The sequence below is a fragment of the Megachile rotundata genome, chromosome 11, assembly GCF_050947335.1.
Source record: "Megachile rotundata isolate GNS110a chromosome 11, iyMegRotu1, whole genome shotgun sequence".
NCBI classification, from domain to species: Eukaryota; Metazoa; Arthropoda; class Insecta; order Hymenoptera; family Megachilidae; genus Megachile; species Megachile rotundata.
In genome coordinates, this window is record NC_134993.1 from 14,368,643 (window position 1) to 14,385,852 (window position 17,210).

Here is a 17,210-nt window from a genome sequence, read left to right on the forward strand (position 1 = left end):
TGAACCGTGAAGGCGGAGATAAAACGCCAACCATAAACAGCAAGATAAGATAGAAGCGTTTGAAAGGGATTTCCGGGAAAATGCTTCCAGATTACCTTCTGGTGAGCTCTAGCCAGGTGACCGTGTACGTGTCGGGCTCCTTCACGAGGAACTCGACGACGATGGTTCTCACTGGGTCCTGGCTCGGCGCGAGGATCATGGCGTTGCTGCTGACGGCCCAGCCGTCGCTGAACACCTCCACCACGTGGTGACGGGATTCTACCGGTGGCTTCGGACACACGGACACGTGGATCGCGCCGCCTGTGTGCACCACGATACGGTTCTTCGTCGCGCACTTGCTGCCGTTCGACATTATCGTGCCGTGCATCTTCACGTACAGGTACTGGTTGGGTCCCGGGTCGATCAACCAGGGATGCTTCTCGCAATTTTTCTGAAATATTTGCAAGTTTACGCACTGACCATCGGTTATCTCCTCGACGAGTTGTATGCAAAAAAATGTTATAACCTCATCCTCGTCGGTGATCGGTGCCTTGTATTTAATTTCTCCGGAAGGTCCTCTGACTCTGCGCTTCTGTAAGCAAGGAGTGGTCTTCACGAAGTCCCAGACTCCCTCGAAGAAGAGGTTATTGTAGTCGTCCAACGCGTCCATGGAGAGCACCGTGAAATGCAACTCGACGATGTTCGACGTGGATTTAATGTTCATTGGCAGCGATCGGTTCGAACAAAGACAGTCCCGTTGAACCGGAGGAGCGTTCGGCCATGGAAGATCGAGCACCTGTGGATTATTGGCGAAAATTCCCAATTAGAAATTAATTAGCCGACGGATTATTACGATTGCCGTGCAAACAAAACGTGACGCCGCATTCGAGGCCATTCGCGTCCCTAATTGCGCTTTAAACTCGAATAGGATGCGGTGACCCCCGTAAATCCTGAAATCGATAACGCGGTTCCGGAATTTTATCTCGGAAATTCTGATAAAGTCCCGATGAAAAAGTCTCCTTAATTACACGGTCCTTAATGGAGAAACTATCGGTTTCTTTTCGCCGAAACTTTAGATTAAAATCATTATTAGCTCGTTTGAAACGGGAGTTTACGGATTACGGGATCGATGCTATTGGTTACTCATTTTTCAAGGGCTAGGAAACGCGTTGAAAATTGTTACGGTAATTTGAATGTTTACCAGGTTGATTATTTGTGTTTGTTCAAAAATCAAACATATAAATTGGGAGCTCGTCGACTATCCCGTTACAATTTTATTTATTTCATAGCTCGTTACCGTCGATTTTTGGTATTAAACACGTTGTCACGCCTTGTCAAGCACGTTTAAAACGTTTCAAGCATTTTACTTTGTTTTCGTTCTGTTCGTTTACAGTCCTTTTTATATTTGCTTTTTCAACTCGTTTCCCTGTAGGATTTATTGTAATTAAAGTATTCAATTTATACGGCTTTTATTTCTACTTTCATATTCGAAATTCTTTTTAATTATCCATCGAACGCTTTTACCGATGAAATAATGAAATTGTCGGAAGCAGGAATAAAGTACAATTACAGTAAAGTGTTCTGCGTACCTTGACGGAGAAATTATCGGTGCCAACGCATAGTAATCGATTGAAGTCCGAATTGGAGACGCTGCGGCAAGTTCGGTTTCCGTTCAGCAATTTGTTGAATCTCAGCTTCACGATTTCGTCGTGCTCGCCCTCGAATCGGTACACGCAGCTGGAAAATCCGTTTTGCCCTACATTTTCGGCATTTAATCGAATCTGCATGCACGGTCGGTCACGCAAAGGACCCGCTTTTCCGATCGATTATGGCAAGATTACGGGGCATCGATTACCCTACTCGATTATGCGATTTTGACGAGGTCAGAATTTGACAAATTTTAACGCAAAATTCTCGGGGTTTACTTATGATGTTCTTATGACGCACTCGTGACGCACTCAATCATAGACTCATGTCTTCGTGACGCACTCATGTCGCACCAATGACACACATGACACACATGACGCATACATAAAAGTTAAGATGCACCCATGACGCACTCATGACAATTATGACGCACCCACGACGCACTCATGATAATTATGACGCACCCATAACGCATTCACAACGCACCCGTCACATATTCATGACAATTATGACGTACACATGACACACTCACAACCCATTCATAACACACATGACGCACTCATGACGCATACATGACACAGTTATGACGCACTCCTTCAGCCATGATCATTTTTTCTCGGACTTTGAACAGGTTTCAATTCAGAGTTCAAGTACAATAATTTCATAGTCAATGTATAACAATAAATGGATAGAATATTTCAACTTTCCTTGATGTTTTAATATTGTAAGAATTCTGAGGCAGCTGACCAAATTATGGTATAAGGCGTTGAAGCGGTGTTCGAACATTTTTAAGAGACTGTACAAAGGAGAAATGAACATGTCTGTAGGAAAATACAATAACAGATGAAGGGTTTCGCACCCCAGGAATCGTATTCCTGAGTTCGAATATGCCCGCGTTTGTCACCGATAACGACGACCCAGCATTTCCACCCTTTATCGAGGAAACCTTCCGTCGCGTGTAATCGTTTTCCACGATCTACCGAGAGAAAGGGCTGTTCAAGCCTTCAGGCGTAAAGTCCGCTTTACAACCCCATAAAGCACCGCGTCCAGCTTAACTACCGCCTTAGGAAACTTTCCTCGATTCTCTGGATCGATGGACAGTAATCGATGAAATTCACTTGCTGAAACGTATCCCCGGGCTACGAAGGAAATTCATGGAAGTGGACAGCCATCTCTAGTATTTATTATGACGATCGTATCGCAAAATTCTTTCGTTATTTCTCGCCGGCGGAAAATTGAATTTTCGATAACGCGCGAAGCCGGCCCATCAAGATGTCGCCGGGGTATCGGAGATCGAACTAATGACGGAATAAACGCGGAGGAAGTGCCTCTCACCTCATATTTTTCGCACCTCCACGTCCATAAAGGAAAATGTCGCGAGGCGCCTGGAATCTGCGATCGGGGTAATGATCCCGATTACGGCTGTAGAAGATCCTCGAGCACGGTCCATTTCCGTAAGGATCACCGTCCTGATGAAGATCGACGAACTCGTACAGCGCTCGAAAATCGACCGGCCTGAAACACGAGAACGATAGTAACTCATCTGACGCAAATACAGTATGTTCTCCGTAAATGTTAAAAAGATCTCTACTGTTTTATCCACACTACTGGGGGGATCCCCTTCGAAATCAGTCAAGAATGACACACGATCAGTGGCCGAAACGACGAGGATCGAATATCGGTGAGACACATACAAGCAAAGTAAAAGATTGCAACTTTCTTATTTCTTACTATTTTTACATGAAACTTTTACTGTCGTATTTGTCTAGTTTTCCTGATTAAAACGACACCAAACACGATATAATTACGTTAACAATTGCGTGTGTAACGAGTGATTCAAGTTTTTAACATAAAAGAGGACGGCGAATGGAAAAGAAAGAGAGGCAGAAGGTTGAAGCGTTCGGCAAACACGAAAGACTCGTGCGTGTTCTGTCTTTTAAATTAAAAAATCAAAATTCTTTATTTTTGCTTTCTCGTCAATGGAACTTTTACCATCTTTGTCTCGTTTTTCTGATTAAAATGACACCAAACACGGTACGATCACGATCGTAATTACTTATGTAACAAGCCATAAAAGTTTCGGGCTTTCACACTTACGGCAAACTTTACATTTACGGCAGAGATACGAATTCCTCCTAACGGCTTGCTATACAAGTAATTATGATTTTAATTATACCGTGTTTGGTAGCATTTTAATCAGAAAAACGAGACGAATACGATAATCAAAGTTTCATTCGCGAAAAAGCAAAAATAAAGAATTTTGATTTTTGAATTCAAAAGACAGAACACGCACGAGTCTTTCACGTCTGCCTCAGTCCCTCTTTGTCTTTTGTGTTGCTGTCTTTTTCTATGTCCGTCTCATTACAAAGAATGTAGTACCTATTCCATAAATGTTACAATCGAGACCCGAAGTTTTAACATTTACGGAGAGAATACAGTACAATTTATCTTTAAATAGATTCGATAAAGAGTACAAAAAATTCCTGTCGATAATTGAAATATCCGTTCGCTATAAATAAACCGTACGCTCTTCAGAAGCGATGCATATTTCCGTAATCCAGGTTGTCGACCAACGGCGTTCAACGACGTCGCGATAGGCAAAGGGGGTTATTTACATTACATTATTTTTTCTCTCAAAAGCCCCGTACTGCGTGTTCGAGCGTGATAGTCTACGCGGAACACGTAGCACGGTCTACTTAATCCTTTCCACATGAATCGAACCTTCCTGCCCTTTCATTAAGCGCTCAACAGATAATTTCTTGATTAAGAGTGGAATTAAAAATGGATATCCGCATTTTCCGTCGATAATACAATATTTAAATTGTTGAAATATCGCGTTAAAACCTCTCGATTCTACCTGCAGCAATATCTGTCGCTTCGTTATTAATCGTCACCGGAATCGATAAATTAGAAGTAAAGAGCAAACGGAGCTAGGAGAATGAAACTTTTGATTACACGGAAAAGGAAGAAGCTCGAGGGTTAATTAAATAGGAATCGATTCGAGCGGAATTTTTTAATATTAAAGGAGCGGATAGAAAAATAAATTCGCCAAATAAAATATGTAATTATTTTTCACGCAAGTATCGTTCGTTTTCCCGTCGCTTCCTTCGTAGTGGAAAAATCGTTCCTTATAAATAAGCGATAGCAAGGGGGAGGAAAACGTGCGAGTGCGGCAGATATTGCTCTGCCTTCGTCGTAAAACTTCCACATTCCTCGCGTGTAACGTTTCGTATCGATTCCAGCAGGCCGGTGTCACCGGCAAATTTCGTCCGAATTTATATTCACAGCCAACCTGCAATAAAAAAGTAAAAAAAAGAGCGACGGAGAAAGAGAGAACGAGCGAAATAAAAGGTACAGCAGATTTTGCAAATTTACCGGAGCCCAGCCGGAATATCAAACGCGATTTCTCGCCGAATCGTTCGTTCAATTTTAATTCTTTCGGTTTCCGTTCGATTTAATTCGCTACAATGATGGCCCGCAGCTTTTAGAAGGTGGTTGCTTTCAGCTTTAACTTTCGACCGGATTTTATTCGATTTTCATAAGTGGAACCGCTGGAAAAAGAGCCTCGAGAGGAGGCTACACAAGGGAAAAAGAGATTTTTAACCAGAAAAAAGAGGACTCGATGCAGCAGGGATGTTGTTCGGAGTGCAGATAAAAACGTGTATTTTTTTCTCGATGAAACGGGGAAAAAGCTCGTGAACTGTTCGAGCATCGCGTCGGAAGCGATTGGCTGATCGTAACCTTTGGTTTATGCGTTCGACCCTTTTCTTTGCCTCTGTTATCTCTCTTTTTCGAATTTCAGCCGAAACAAATATCACCAGCTTTTGTACCAATTGCCTTTCAATATTTCTTCCAAATAATTTTACATACAAAAATTCATTTTTAAATACAATATAAAAATTAGATACGTAGGAATAATACACACGTTTCGTTTTTATAATTCAAACTCCTAATTTATAACAAATCGTTCAAATAGACGTCGCAGAAAATTTCGTTTACAGCTTAAAAAATGTGCAAAGAACCGATTAACAGCTAGAAGAGGTATTTCGCGACAAGGAAACAATCTTGAACGGAAGCTCATTTCCCACGAATATTCCCGTAAAATCTCTGTAACATCGCTGCTCGAGAGAAAACATAATACGCGGTGTCGATCGATAGCAGAGTGGACGCGCGTTTCATCGTGAAACAACGGGAATAAAACGGCACGCGGAGCGTGTTCGAGAGGGTCTGTAATTGAAACGGAAACCGCTTTTTTCCCTCTCTGGCCCTACCGTTCGCAATCGAGTTACACTCGCCTGAGAGCCGTCGACTCGACCATCCGCATCTCGATGGTCAGGCTGCTTCCCCTGGAAACGAAGCTCTCTCCCAGAGAACAGGGACGACCCGTGTTTTGCAGGATCGCGTGGTCGCATGTCCTCGGCACTTTGTCCTTGCAGTAGCGAGCGAGGAGTGTCGTGTTGCCTGCTGGACGAGCCGCGAGAGGATGAGAGGGCTCCGCCGACCTGTCTGCGTGCCGCTGGTGTTCTTTTTCGCTGTTACACACATTTTTTTAACATTTAACGGATTAAGAAAGTTATCGGCCAGTTCGTGGAAGAATCCAAGTGCTTTTCGAGCAGTAGTCTGCACAATTCAACGCTCGCAACATTTATTATTTACAGAACAAGGGTAATTCTTGACCCAAGGCTCGATACTTTTTCTTGGCAAGCATTCTCTATTTATGGATCCAAGGTTTTGAAGTTCTACCTTTTCTAGAGTATCTATAGAACTATAAAACGTGCCAAGGTTTATGTCCCAAGACCTGGAAGTACTTTTCTTGGGGTTGTGCTGAATTATGTGCTTCAAGAAAACATCTTTATCGCTATGATTGAAATATTTTTAACCCTTTGCGCTCGTGAGGCTCCTCTCAGTCACCATTCGATTTAATACAATAATTTGAAATAAGCATTATTTAATTAATTCTATAATAGTGCTGCTGTGAAGTGTAAACATAGTAAAATAGACAATAGTGGAAATTATTAGTAGTACTCATTTAACATTTTAATTAATATTTTAAAGTTGCTGTTTGTAAACAATAAAATTATCTTCGAGTGCAAAGGGTTAATATTAGAAAGTCTTTACAACATTCTGTAAATTAGGAATTTAGCGATGGAACGATCCTTTACAAGGTTCCACAATTTGTCGCATAATATCTAAACGCCTCCGCTCGCACAAAAAAGCTTGGAAACTCCAAACCACGGAAGCCTCTGATGCACATAACAAGAAAGTAAACTCGCTAAAGCAATCACGAAGATCAAGCACCAGAGGCGTTCGGAGTTTCGAGTGTCTAGCAATTAATCAGAGGTTGAACGAACCAGAGTGGGTCGTTGCACTCGGACAGCGGCATCATCTCGCCGTCCCAGATTATCAGGGTGGTCGAGCAGTCTTCGTCGCCGCTGGACAAGCTGGTGCCCACGTGAAACTTGAGGATGGACAACCAAACGCGAAACTGTGGCTGCACGGGTCTCGGTGCTGGCCTCCGCCATACCGTTCCTGGCCTCTGCTCCGGAAACTTTGGCAGAGGTCGGGGCGGTGTTGGACTTGGGAGCGTCGGTCCCGCTCCGCGGAGATGGTACAAACAGGTGCTGTTCCTTGGCAAAGAGTGACGCGGTGATGTCAATACTCCTCCGCCGTTTCCCTGCAGCCAGAACTCACAGTGTTTGTTCTTCGCGTACGTTGGGGAGTCTGCGTCCACGAATTTCACCTGCAATTTTAATTTTATTATTATCGTTTCTATATAAAATGCTGAGCGAAAAAATCGTACAATTTGAAAGAAGCTTGTGAAGAAGCTTGTGAGAAGGAAATTACGCGAACAGGTTAAACAACGACGGCTGTAAAATTCATTAGAAGAGATCAGTAAACGTTTCAGGCGAAAAATAGTGTAGGCAATCCATTTGAATGCGACCCATGAACCGGCCATACTTCAGGTGTAAAGCATGGCCGGTGTTTCCGGCCCTCTTCTGAATGTTTGAAGAGAATTACCACGTACTTGCACTTCTAATTGAAAGCCGTGGAGAGAGTGGGGCGGTGTGGGGTGGAAAAACGTGCCGTACGGAGACGTGGTGAACTCGACGAGGATCTCCGTGCCGCTGCTGGTCGCCTCTGGCACCGGTTCTCCTCCTCCGCAGAACTTCAGGATCACCGGGTCCCTGGTGGTGTAGCCGTCGTAAACGGTCACGTAATCCTGCGGAAGATGAAATTTACTTTCGGAATTCTGAAGGGAGCAAAGATAAACTGACCGGTCGACTTCTTTTAATTGTATCGCGATTTTCCAGCTAAATCTCGTTGGACAAACGCGGTTGATTAATTATGGAAAATTGTTCTATCGGTCTGGAAACACCCGGTATCTTATCTAACGTCCCATAGTCTGCCAATAAATTATCCTTATCAACTTAGACCACGCGCAGCCCCCGAATTTAGGCAACTCCCTTCAGATCGATAAATTCGCCGATGGCTAGACGGGAAGGATTCGGTGATTTAAGAAGAGGAGATTATCGTGCGAACCACCGGCTGTTCGGTTTTATGGGTGCTGTAGTCACGTGCAGCCATTTCCATGCTCGACCTTATGTATCTCTGTTTCCAGCTATTATTAACACACGGTATGAAACGTTTCGTATATTTTTAAGTGGGGTATTTAAGTACTTTGGTTGAAATATACGTGCCTGGACGTTGTCGCAGTCCTTCCACAGACGAAGTTTACGGGGCGATGATTCCGCCTGGGTGTCCGCTGCCCGCGCCCTAATGGCTACCAATTGACCCCGAGGTTGTTTCACCGAAATTAAGGCGTGTTTTCCTGGTGGCACATCGTGCTGCCTCACCTGTACGATTAAAGCGGAACGAACTTGTTACAAATCGTCTCTAATACATACAGCCTGTCTCACAACTGGTATTTTCATTCCAGAGACACAAGTTATGAGACACCCTGTATTTTACTTATTTCCCTACAGTTTCCTTTCTAGGATCGAGGTTACACTCTTCACCACTTTCCGTTCTTTGCAAATAATTCACACTCGAACACGCCGGTTCACACCATCGGTTTCCCGAATAATTTCGTTTCGTTACAAATTTCACGATTCGCACGCGGAAGTTTCGCGGCCCCCCGGAGAAACTAGTTCGGCAAACCACGGAATTTCGTGCGACCCATCGAAGTGTATTTAGCGTAAAGTCGGTAGCGCGTCTAGACTGACCAAACCGAGAGAATAATGGTCCGCGGAACGGCGTAAATTTTCGTCGGAATGCCAACATTGTTGCTGTTCGGTTGAACCCCTTTCGAAACGACTGCACATCGACCCCCCGATCTGTTCAATTCGCTCGGGCTGCCGCGATTTCACGCTGAAATACGGCTTCTCGGATTACCGGCTGTGTTTTGCGTGTCGCTACGAACGCTTTAATGCCTCTGTTCCACACGCGTACGCTAACCTAAACAACTCCGTTAATATTCATTACCCGGACAACGGATTCGATTTGCCCGGATTAAAGCTTGCATTCCTCTACAACGTTAATCGCTTTTAACAATTTTTTAGCTTTGGTGTATCTTTGTTGGTAGGCGGAGAACGCGTGTCGGTCTGTTTGGTAATTTTATTATGTATTTCGACGATTAACCTCTTTGTTCGATATATGACGCATTCGTGACGCGTCGCTTGTGACGCGCATTCATGAGGCACCACTTGTGATGCACCAATCGTGACGCACATTCATGACGCAGTACTTGTGATGTACCAATCGTGACGCACACTCAGGACGCAACACTTGTGATGCACCACTCGTGACGCACATTCATGACGCACTACTTGTGATGTACCAATCGTGACGCACACTCAGGACGCAACACTTGTGATGCACCACTCGTGACGCACATTAATGACGCACCACTTGCGATGCACCACTCGTGACGCACGTTCATGACGCACTATTTGTGATGCACCACTCGTGACGCACATTCATGACGCACCACTTGTGATGTACCACTCATGACGCACATTAATGACGCACTACTTGTGATGCACCACTCGTGACGCACATTAGTGACGCACCACTTGTGATGCACCACTCGTGACGCACACTCATGACGCACCACTTGTAATGCACCACTCATGACACACATTCATGACGCACACATATGACACACTCATGACGCACGCTATAATAAAATTATAACTAACCAGACTCGTATTTTCTCTTCAATTCAATTTCTGGCAAAGAGTAGAGACACAAGAGGTGACTTTAGAGTACAAGTGAAGATACGAAGACATGTGTGTCATAAAAAAATGTCTCCTCTTGTATCCCTACTCTTTTCAAGTTTAATTTGAACTGTCCAAAGTTCGTCGAATACAAACATTATAACATTACAATATTTTGATCTTTGCAACAGTGATCTGTGACGCAAGCCGAAAGTGTTACGGAGAAAATTGGATATTCCCGAAAAGGATCGAGAAAAACTGAGCGAGAAAATGCGGCAGATTCCCCGGGGTTATCCTTGTTCGGTATTCCATGGTTTACGGCGAGGTTCTTCGAAACTTTCCAGCCGAAAATTCCCACGGGACTTACCGCGTAGTAGCAGGTGAGATTGCGCGGGTACAGGCCGGGAAAGTTCGGCGACTGTAGCCGGCAGTTCTTCCGGTCGCAGTCGCTGAATATGCGAGAGCAGTAGGTACCGGATATCAGGTCTCCAAGGTATTGCTCGGTGCTCGGTTTCGGGGTCGTTGATGGCTGTTCCACCATCTGCGCTGGAATAGCCATGGAGCTGTTCGCGTAGTCGCTCGACGAGGACGCTGACGTTGACGACGACGTTGGCTCTGTTGACGAGGGCGTTCCTGTTGCTTGCGTTATTCCTGAAACAATATTAAACCTTTATACATCCGTCGCAAGTATGCATCTTCTATAAAATTGTTATATGAAATTCTGAGTGGTTACGATATGAAATTTCATTTCTAAAGTCAAACATCATAGACCATAGAATCATAGTATAATTATTAGGGGACCTGTAAATTTATTAGATGAGGTACACGGTCTGTATACTTCTACATAATAATATCATGTGGACAAATAACAGATATTAGTCTTTGGTTCAAATACAATAGCTCTTCCATGAATGATGGAAAAAGTCATTTCAGTGCCCGGAAATATGGAGGACATCAAATGGCCGCCATTTTGTTTCCCATCGAACAGCAGTTCTTCTAGAAAGAGTCATCGCACATCAAGGAAGAGTCCTTACGACTTTATCCAGACGAGCAACCTTCTCCTACGCAATCACGTGTTTTATCAACGCAAAAGAAGAAATAATCGCAAGTGAAATCTGATTCACAGATACTCGATATTTGAAAACACGAATCACGTACCAACGAAGGGATTCCCGTAGCGCACCACGGCGTCAGATTTTCTGATCATCTTATACGCCATCCTGAAGTCGAAATTGAATCCCGTCTGATCCTTGCTGAGCCTGAGCAGCTTCAGCGTGATGGAGACGGTTGGTGTCTCGCTGTAGTAAATCGCGGGTCCCCAGGACGTCCCGCACCAGAGGCCGCCAACGTCCGGTCGTTGGGCCTCCGAAATTTGCAGCGAGCCGTCCGGACATCCTTCCACCGTGAACGACACGAATTTCCCGAGGGTGAAGCTGTCGAACGTCAACTGAAATCAGACCACTCGGTCAATTTCTATTAATTCCTTCCCTAACTTTTCTGTCTAATTTATTTATGTTTAAGAAGATAGTACTTTGTTATTTCATGCAGTTAGAGCTTGGTACATTTTTATCTACGTTTTTATCTGACATTTTTAGCAACAGTTTTACCTGACATTTTTAGCAGACATTTTTTGTATCAACATTTTTATCAGACATTTTTATTTGACATTTTTATCTAATATTTTTGTCAACACTTTTACCTGACATTTTTATTTGACATTTTTATATGACATTTTTATCTGACATTTTTGTCAACATTTTTACCTGACATTTTTTGTATCAACATTTTTATCAGACATTTTTATCTGACATTTTTATCTAACATTTTTATATGTGACATTTTTATCTGACATTTTTGTCAACATTTTTACTTGACATTTTTTGTATCAACATTTTTATCAGACATTTTTATCTAACATTTTTATCAGACATTTTTTGTATCAACATTTTTATTAGACATTTGTATATACATTTTTATCAACATTTTTATCAGTCATTTTTATCTAACATTTTTATCAGACATTTTTTGTATCAACATTTTTATTAGACATTTCTATATATGACATTTTTATCAACATTTATATCAGACATTTTTTGTTTCAACATTTTTATCAGACATTTTTGTATCAACATCTTTATCAGACATTTTTTGTATCAGCATTTTTGTCTGACATTTTTGTATCAACATTTTTATCAGACATTTTTTGTATCAGCATTTTTGTCTGACATTTTCATCAGCATTTTCACCAAACATTTATGTCAATTGTCCTAAAATTCGTACGTCTGTTGCTCGTCGATGAAAATGATAACGAATCGAGTTAGCAAAAACTTGGAACGAGCATTCCCTGATTAAAATATCGGCTTTAAAAAAAAGTACAGATGTTTTAAACGTCGTCCGTCTGATTCCATCCGGGTCCGAAGAAGTTCCTTTGATAAAAACAGCAAACAGGTAAAAATATCCGGTGGAACGGCCTCGTCCGGTAAATACCGAGTATAAATAATTTGGCATAGCGTGGAAGGAAAAGTTTCACCGCGAAACTTTTCCGGCCAACGATCTATTCGGATGGTTTTCCGGCTAACTCGTGCAATCCTAGCAATTTGCGTTATTAAAAATTCCACCGTTAATTCTAGTTCGTCTGTATTTCTTTGCCGAACGTTGGTCACGTATTTTTTGAGTTAACATTTCGGGGATTATCGTTTCTCCGTTTCGAACGAGATAATTTGATCGTTAACGTTCGGAAAGCCACAGGAGACCAAACGGAGTAAAATTATACGATCTACTGGAGGCAGTTTATCTCTCGGTTTATAAATAGGGTAATATATCAACGAATTTACCTGAACAATATCTCCCAAATCGCCGCCAGGTGCGCTGAAGGTGAGCTTGCAAATGTAAGGCACCTTATCCTCCTTTGGTCGATGAAGCTCCAGGTCGTAAGTTTTCCCCACGTCGCCGTAGTACGTCTTGTTGCAAGCTGCGAGTTACAAAGAAAACGTCTAATCCTCTTGACAATTTAGCTTTCTCCGTTAACGCGACGATTAAACGGTCGAGAAAGTTTGAAAGGAAGAGCCGGAATGCGTGATCGAATTCGATCGGAGAATTATGGAGAACAATATGGAGAAAGGAATGCCAAGACAAAGAATCGACAGTTGACGATGAATTATCGATGCCCTTAGGTGGGTTGTTCCCGGCTGGTTTTATTGTTCGTCGCAAGAAAACTCGGCCCGATGCTCGTTGAAGTTTAATGGAAAACCGGGGGAAAAAAACGAGCCTCGGACGAAAGTAGAGCGAACAGGAAAGAGGGTTTTCCGCGCGTTTCAACGTTTGGCATTGTGCTCGGTCCTGGCTATCGATCACGTGTTTATCGAGGGTAATCATCGCGTCGCGAATATCGAGGCCTGTCACTAATTCACCGTAAATGCCCGTATCGTTTTTGAAACCTGTCCAATTGTGTACATGGTAGTTCGATGATCTCTGACCTCGTTCGATTGATCTTGCCGAAACTCTTCGATACCCCTATCGATTCTAATTAGATCAGCTTTGATATTTTTTACGCGCGAACTACGCTACACACTTTTTAAATTTAAGGAAAACTAGCACCATCTACTAAAACAATGTTATCTGAAAGTATACCTCTCCTACAAAACACAGCAATTATTGGAATCGAGCAACGGATTGTAAACTTATAGCGTTTAACGCGACAGAACCTTTCGTCACCGTGTCACAAAATCACGGGCAAGCGCGACAAATTGCTCGCGTTGAATATTGCGAGATCTTATCAAAGCCAGAAACTGTACATTGGAATCAATTGTAACTAGTGACGAGACTCGGTGCTTCAAGTACGAACCTCGAACAAAGCGCCAAAGTGCTGCGTTGAAATCTCCAGGCTCTCCAAAATCAAAAAATTGCGATTCCAGAAGTCCCTCGAGAAGACGATGTTAATTCGCTTTTACGATTCTAAAGGAATTATACTTCGGGAATTCGTTCCACAGGGACAAAATGTTAATGGCGAATATTATCTGGGTGTTGTGGAACATTTGTGGAAGAGGATCGTTCGTGTGGGGCCCGAATATCGAGCTCCGGGAAGTTGGTTTCCGTTGCACGATAACGCACCATGTGAACTGTCTGTTCGTGAATTTTTGGCGAAGAAGTCTGTGTGCTCCAACGTCCTCCAAATCCTGACTTATCTCCATATGACTTCCTTTTTCCAAAACTGAAATTAGCTATAGAAGGTTTCGTGACACTGTTGCGACGATATAATATCGTTCATTCATAATTGCCAGCAAAGATATCGAATGAATCTTTATTGCATTTCAAAGGAAACCGAAACGTATACACTGTCCGCCGATTAAGTTACTTTGGCTTCCTCTATCGCATGCTCCGTGCAGAATCACATTCTGCAGGACGGCTTGGTTACAATACTAGTTCATTGTGGGGCTTCAAGGGCTCATCACGGACGGTATAGGATGGAAATCGAGGCTACGTGGGCCAACACACACACGCACACGGTGACGGGGTGAATGGGTCGAGAACACAATGCACGCCATTTCCAGGTATCGAAGGGTCTCGTTCCTAATCAGAATCCCAGCTCGCTTGGCTAATAGAGCACCTGAAATCTGGCCATCTTGTACCTCTCTCCGTTACTATGTATCGATGACGTAATTCGATTTAATCGCTCGATTTTGCAGCTCCTATGGGAACACTTAACCTAACGTACTTTTGCGTTATCAATCTCCAGATCACATCACCGCCCATAAATCCCAAATTAAAAATAAAATACAACGATGTAAGGAATGAAACAATTATTCTTCTGCACAAGAACGTACATTTCTATAAGAGCGAAGCTTTTAACCTATTATTCAACAGCTAGGATAATTATTGCTGCAATGTCACAAGCAAAAAAATTGAAATAATATTTAGGATTCAGGTATACTTGATCCTGTATTTTGCAATTGGTATTAAATTTCAAACGGAAAGGTTCGTTGTGTCTGCACTATAAAGTGCGTCACGAGTGCGTCACGTGTGCGTTTGGCTGCGTCGTGAGTCCGTCATGAGTGCATCGTGGATGCGTCACGAGTGCGTCATATGTCCATCGTGGATGTTTCACGAATGCGTCATGAGTGCGTCATGAATGCATTGTAAGTAAATTAGGAATGTGTCGCGAGTGCGTCATGAGTGTGTCATGAGTGCGTCACGAATGCGTCAGGTATGCACTCCGAGTAAATTAGGAATGCGTCACGACTGCATCTCGAGTGCGTCAAGAGTGCGTCAAGGATGCGTCAGCGATGCATCAAGGCTGCATTATGGATGCGTCAGAGTTGCATTAAGAGTGCGTCAAGGGTGCGTCAGAGTTGCATTAAGAGTGCGTCATAGGTGCGTCAGAGTTGCGTTAAGAGTGCGTCAAGAGTGCGTCAGAGTTGCATCAAGATTGCGTTACAACTGCATCTCGACTACGTCGAGAGTGCGTCAAAGGTGCGTCAGGGATTCATCAAGACTGCGCCACAGATGCGTCATAGATCCGTCAAGAGTGCGTCAAGGGTGCGTCACAGATGCATCAAAATTGCATCATGACTGCTACTCGAATGCGTGAAAAGTGCGTCAAGGGTGCGTCAGCGAAGCATCAAGGCTGCGTCATGGGTGTGTCAGAGTTGCATCGAGTGCGTCACGAATGCGTCAGAATGCATTCCAAGTGAATTAGGAATGCGTCACAAGTGCGTCATGAGCGCGTCAGAAGCGAGTCATGAGTACATCACGAGTGCGTCAGCAGTGCGTCACGAGAACCTCACGAGAACATCAAGAGTGCGTCAGGAGTGCGTCACGATATTATAAGTGAAAAGGTTTAAACTCAACCAGGTCAATTTTGTCCCGTCGATTCGATTAACTCCGAAGCGAAGTTGCAAGGTGCAAGAAATTCTTGCCAGCGCAAAAAAGCTGTCCCAGTGCTCGACTCGCTTCTTGAATCTTCGACAAGGCATTACGTTCAATTAATATTCAATTTGATCCGTAAACAGGCTGATTTGCAAGCAATAGCGGATCAATTCGTAACTTTAACTTTCTTTTTAATAGGAAATTTCAACTTTCTAATACCGCCCTTAGTCTCGAAAAACTTTTTCCTGAATGGAAGCTTATTTGCCTACTTCACCCTGTTACCCGTAAGATTGAAACGCGTTTAGAAAAGACAGAACTACGTAGAAGCGTCAACTACCTCGTTATTTAATTGGGACGTATTGAACTTTAAAGTTGAACTTCCTCGAACCGGAAAGCACACTCGCGTTTGAAATTCGTCTGGTCACAAGGAATATACGTTAAATTCGCGGGGAACTCAATTTCTGTCTGAAAATTCAGCGCAGACCGTAGTTTGTTTGCCGCTATTCAATTGTAGAAGTTTGCACGCATTCTTGCTACAATATTCGCGACGTATAATGACCGTCGAAACTCCCTCTCTATCTTTCCCCGATATTATTCCCGGTTAAGCGCGAGCTCCGGTGTAAAATAATTAAAGCCGGAGGATTCGAAGCGCTTCGCGCAAACATTTATCTTTCGCAGAAATATCAAAAAGTTAAATTAAACAATAGGGAGACAGCAGTTCCCTACAATTTTTTCCATAAATAAATGTGATAAAACATACACGAACAATGGAAATATTTTCAGTGGTTTGAATAATTTTCCTGACAGAAAATTTCTTGAAATTGTTTAGATCGAGTTTGAAAATATTTGAAGGAAACAATCGGCGTAATTCGATGTACGTTAGGTTTAATGGCGGGATTCAATATCGGAAACCGATATATACGCTTCTCGGAAGTATTACGAATTCAGCAGGTGCATCTGTTACGTCAAATTACGAAAGTTGCCGGCGAGATCCTCTCCTCGACGTCTCACGGCTGACTAATGACTGACATCAACTACTTCGCTGCGTTTCACCACTGCGGGATGCGTTTCGCCGTTATATCTCCTCATGGTCTGACGAATTATGGGTCTTTGTCACTGCTCGAAGTTGCCCATCTGCGGCTCGTTATTCCTAACCGCGCAAAAATAGAGAAAAACCATTTCGAATTAGTCGTGATTAATAATGCGGGCATTCGTCTTTCGTCCTGTTTTTCTATCCCCGTTTTTTCCCTTTATTTCTGTGTCCCCGTTTATACCGGCGTCATTTTTCTTCCCTACTTTCGCGAAAGCCACACTGGCCGCTCCATTTCGCCTAATTCCGCCGTCGTGTTTTTGACCCGGTTTCCAAAGTGCAACGGCGCCCTAATAAATCCTCGACTGACCCACGCTCCGACTCTGTGGCTTATATTTTATTACGCAATAAAATATGGACTCCGAGTGCTTTTCTTATTTATCGCGCCGTTTTAAATCGCTTTTCGGTCTTCG

The 17,210-nt window shown here is 43.1% G+C and overlaps 1 protein-coding gene across 4 annotated transcripts in view; it reads right to left on the reverse strand.

Moving 5' to 3' along the window:
• The window catches only part of LOC100876498 (uncharacterized), a 118,565-nt gene that overhangs the window by 1,669 nt on the left and 99,686 nt on the right, over nucleotides 1–17,210 (reverse strand). For all 4 annotated transcript variants that reach the window (XM_076536937.1, XM_076536936.1, XM_012298984.2 and 1 more), the window contains 11 exons: nucleotides 12,677–12,813; nucleotides 11,001–11,289; nucleotides 10,210–10,493; nucleotides 8,325–8,480; nucleotides 7,652–7,846; nucleotides 6,978–7,366; nucleotides 5,922–6,158; nucleotides 2,962–3,141; nucleotides 1,569–1,716; nucleotides 506–775; nucleotides 96–430 (listed from right to left, as the gene is read on the reverse strand). In XM_076536937.1, coding sequence (XP_076393052.1) covers nucleotides 96–430; nucleotides 506–775; nucleotides 1,569–1,716; nucleotides 2,962–3,141; nucleotides 5,922–6,158; nucleotides 6,978–7,366; nucleotides 7,652–7,846; nucleotides 8,325–8,480; nucleotides 10,210–10,493; nucleotides 11,001–11,289; nucleotides 12,677–12,813 — 2,620 coding nt within the window. The remainder of the gene's footprint in view (nucleotides 1–95; nucleotides 431–505; nucleotides 776–1,568; nucleotides 1,717–2,961; nucleotides 3,142–5,921; nucleotides 6,159–6,977; nucleotides 7,367–7,651; nucleotides 7,847–8,324; nucleotides 8,481–10,209; nucleotides 10,494–11,000; nucleotides 11,290–12,676; nucleotides 12,814–17,210) is intronic.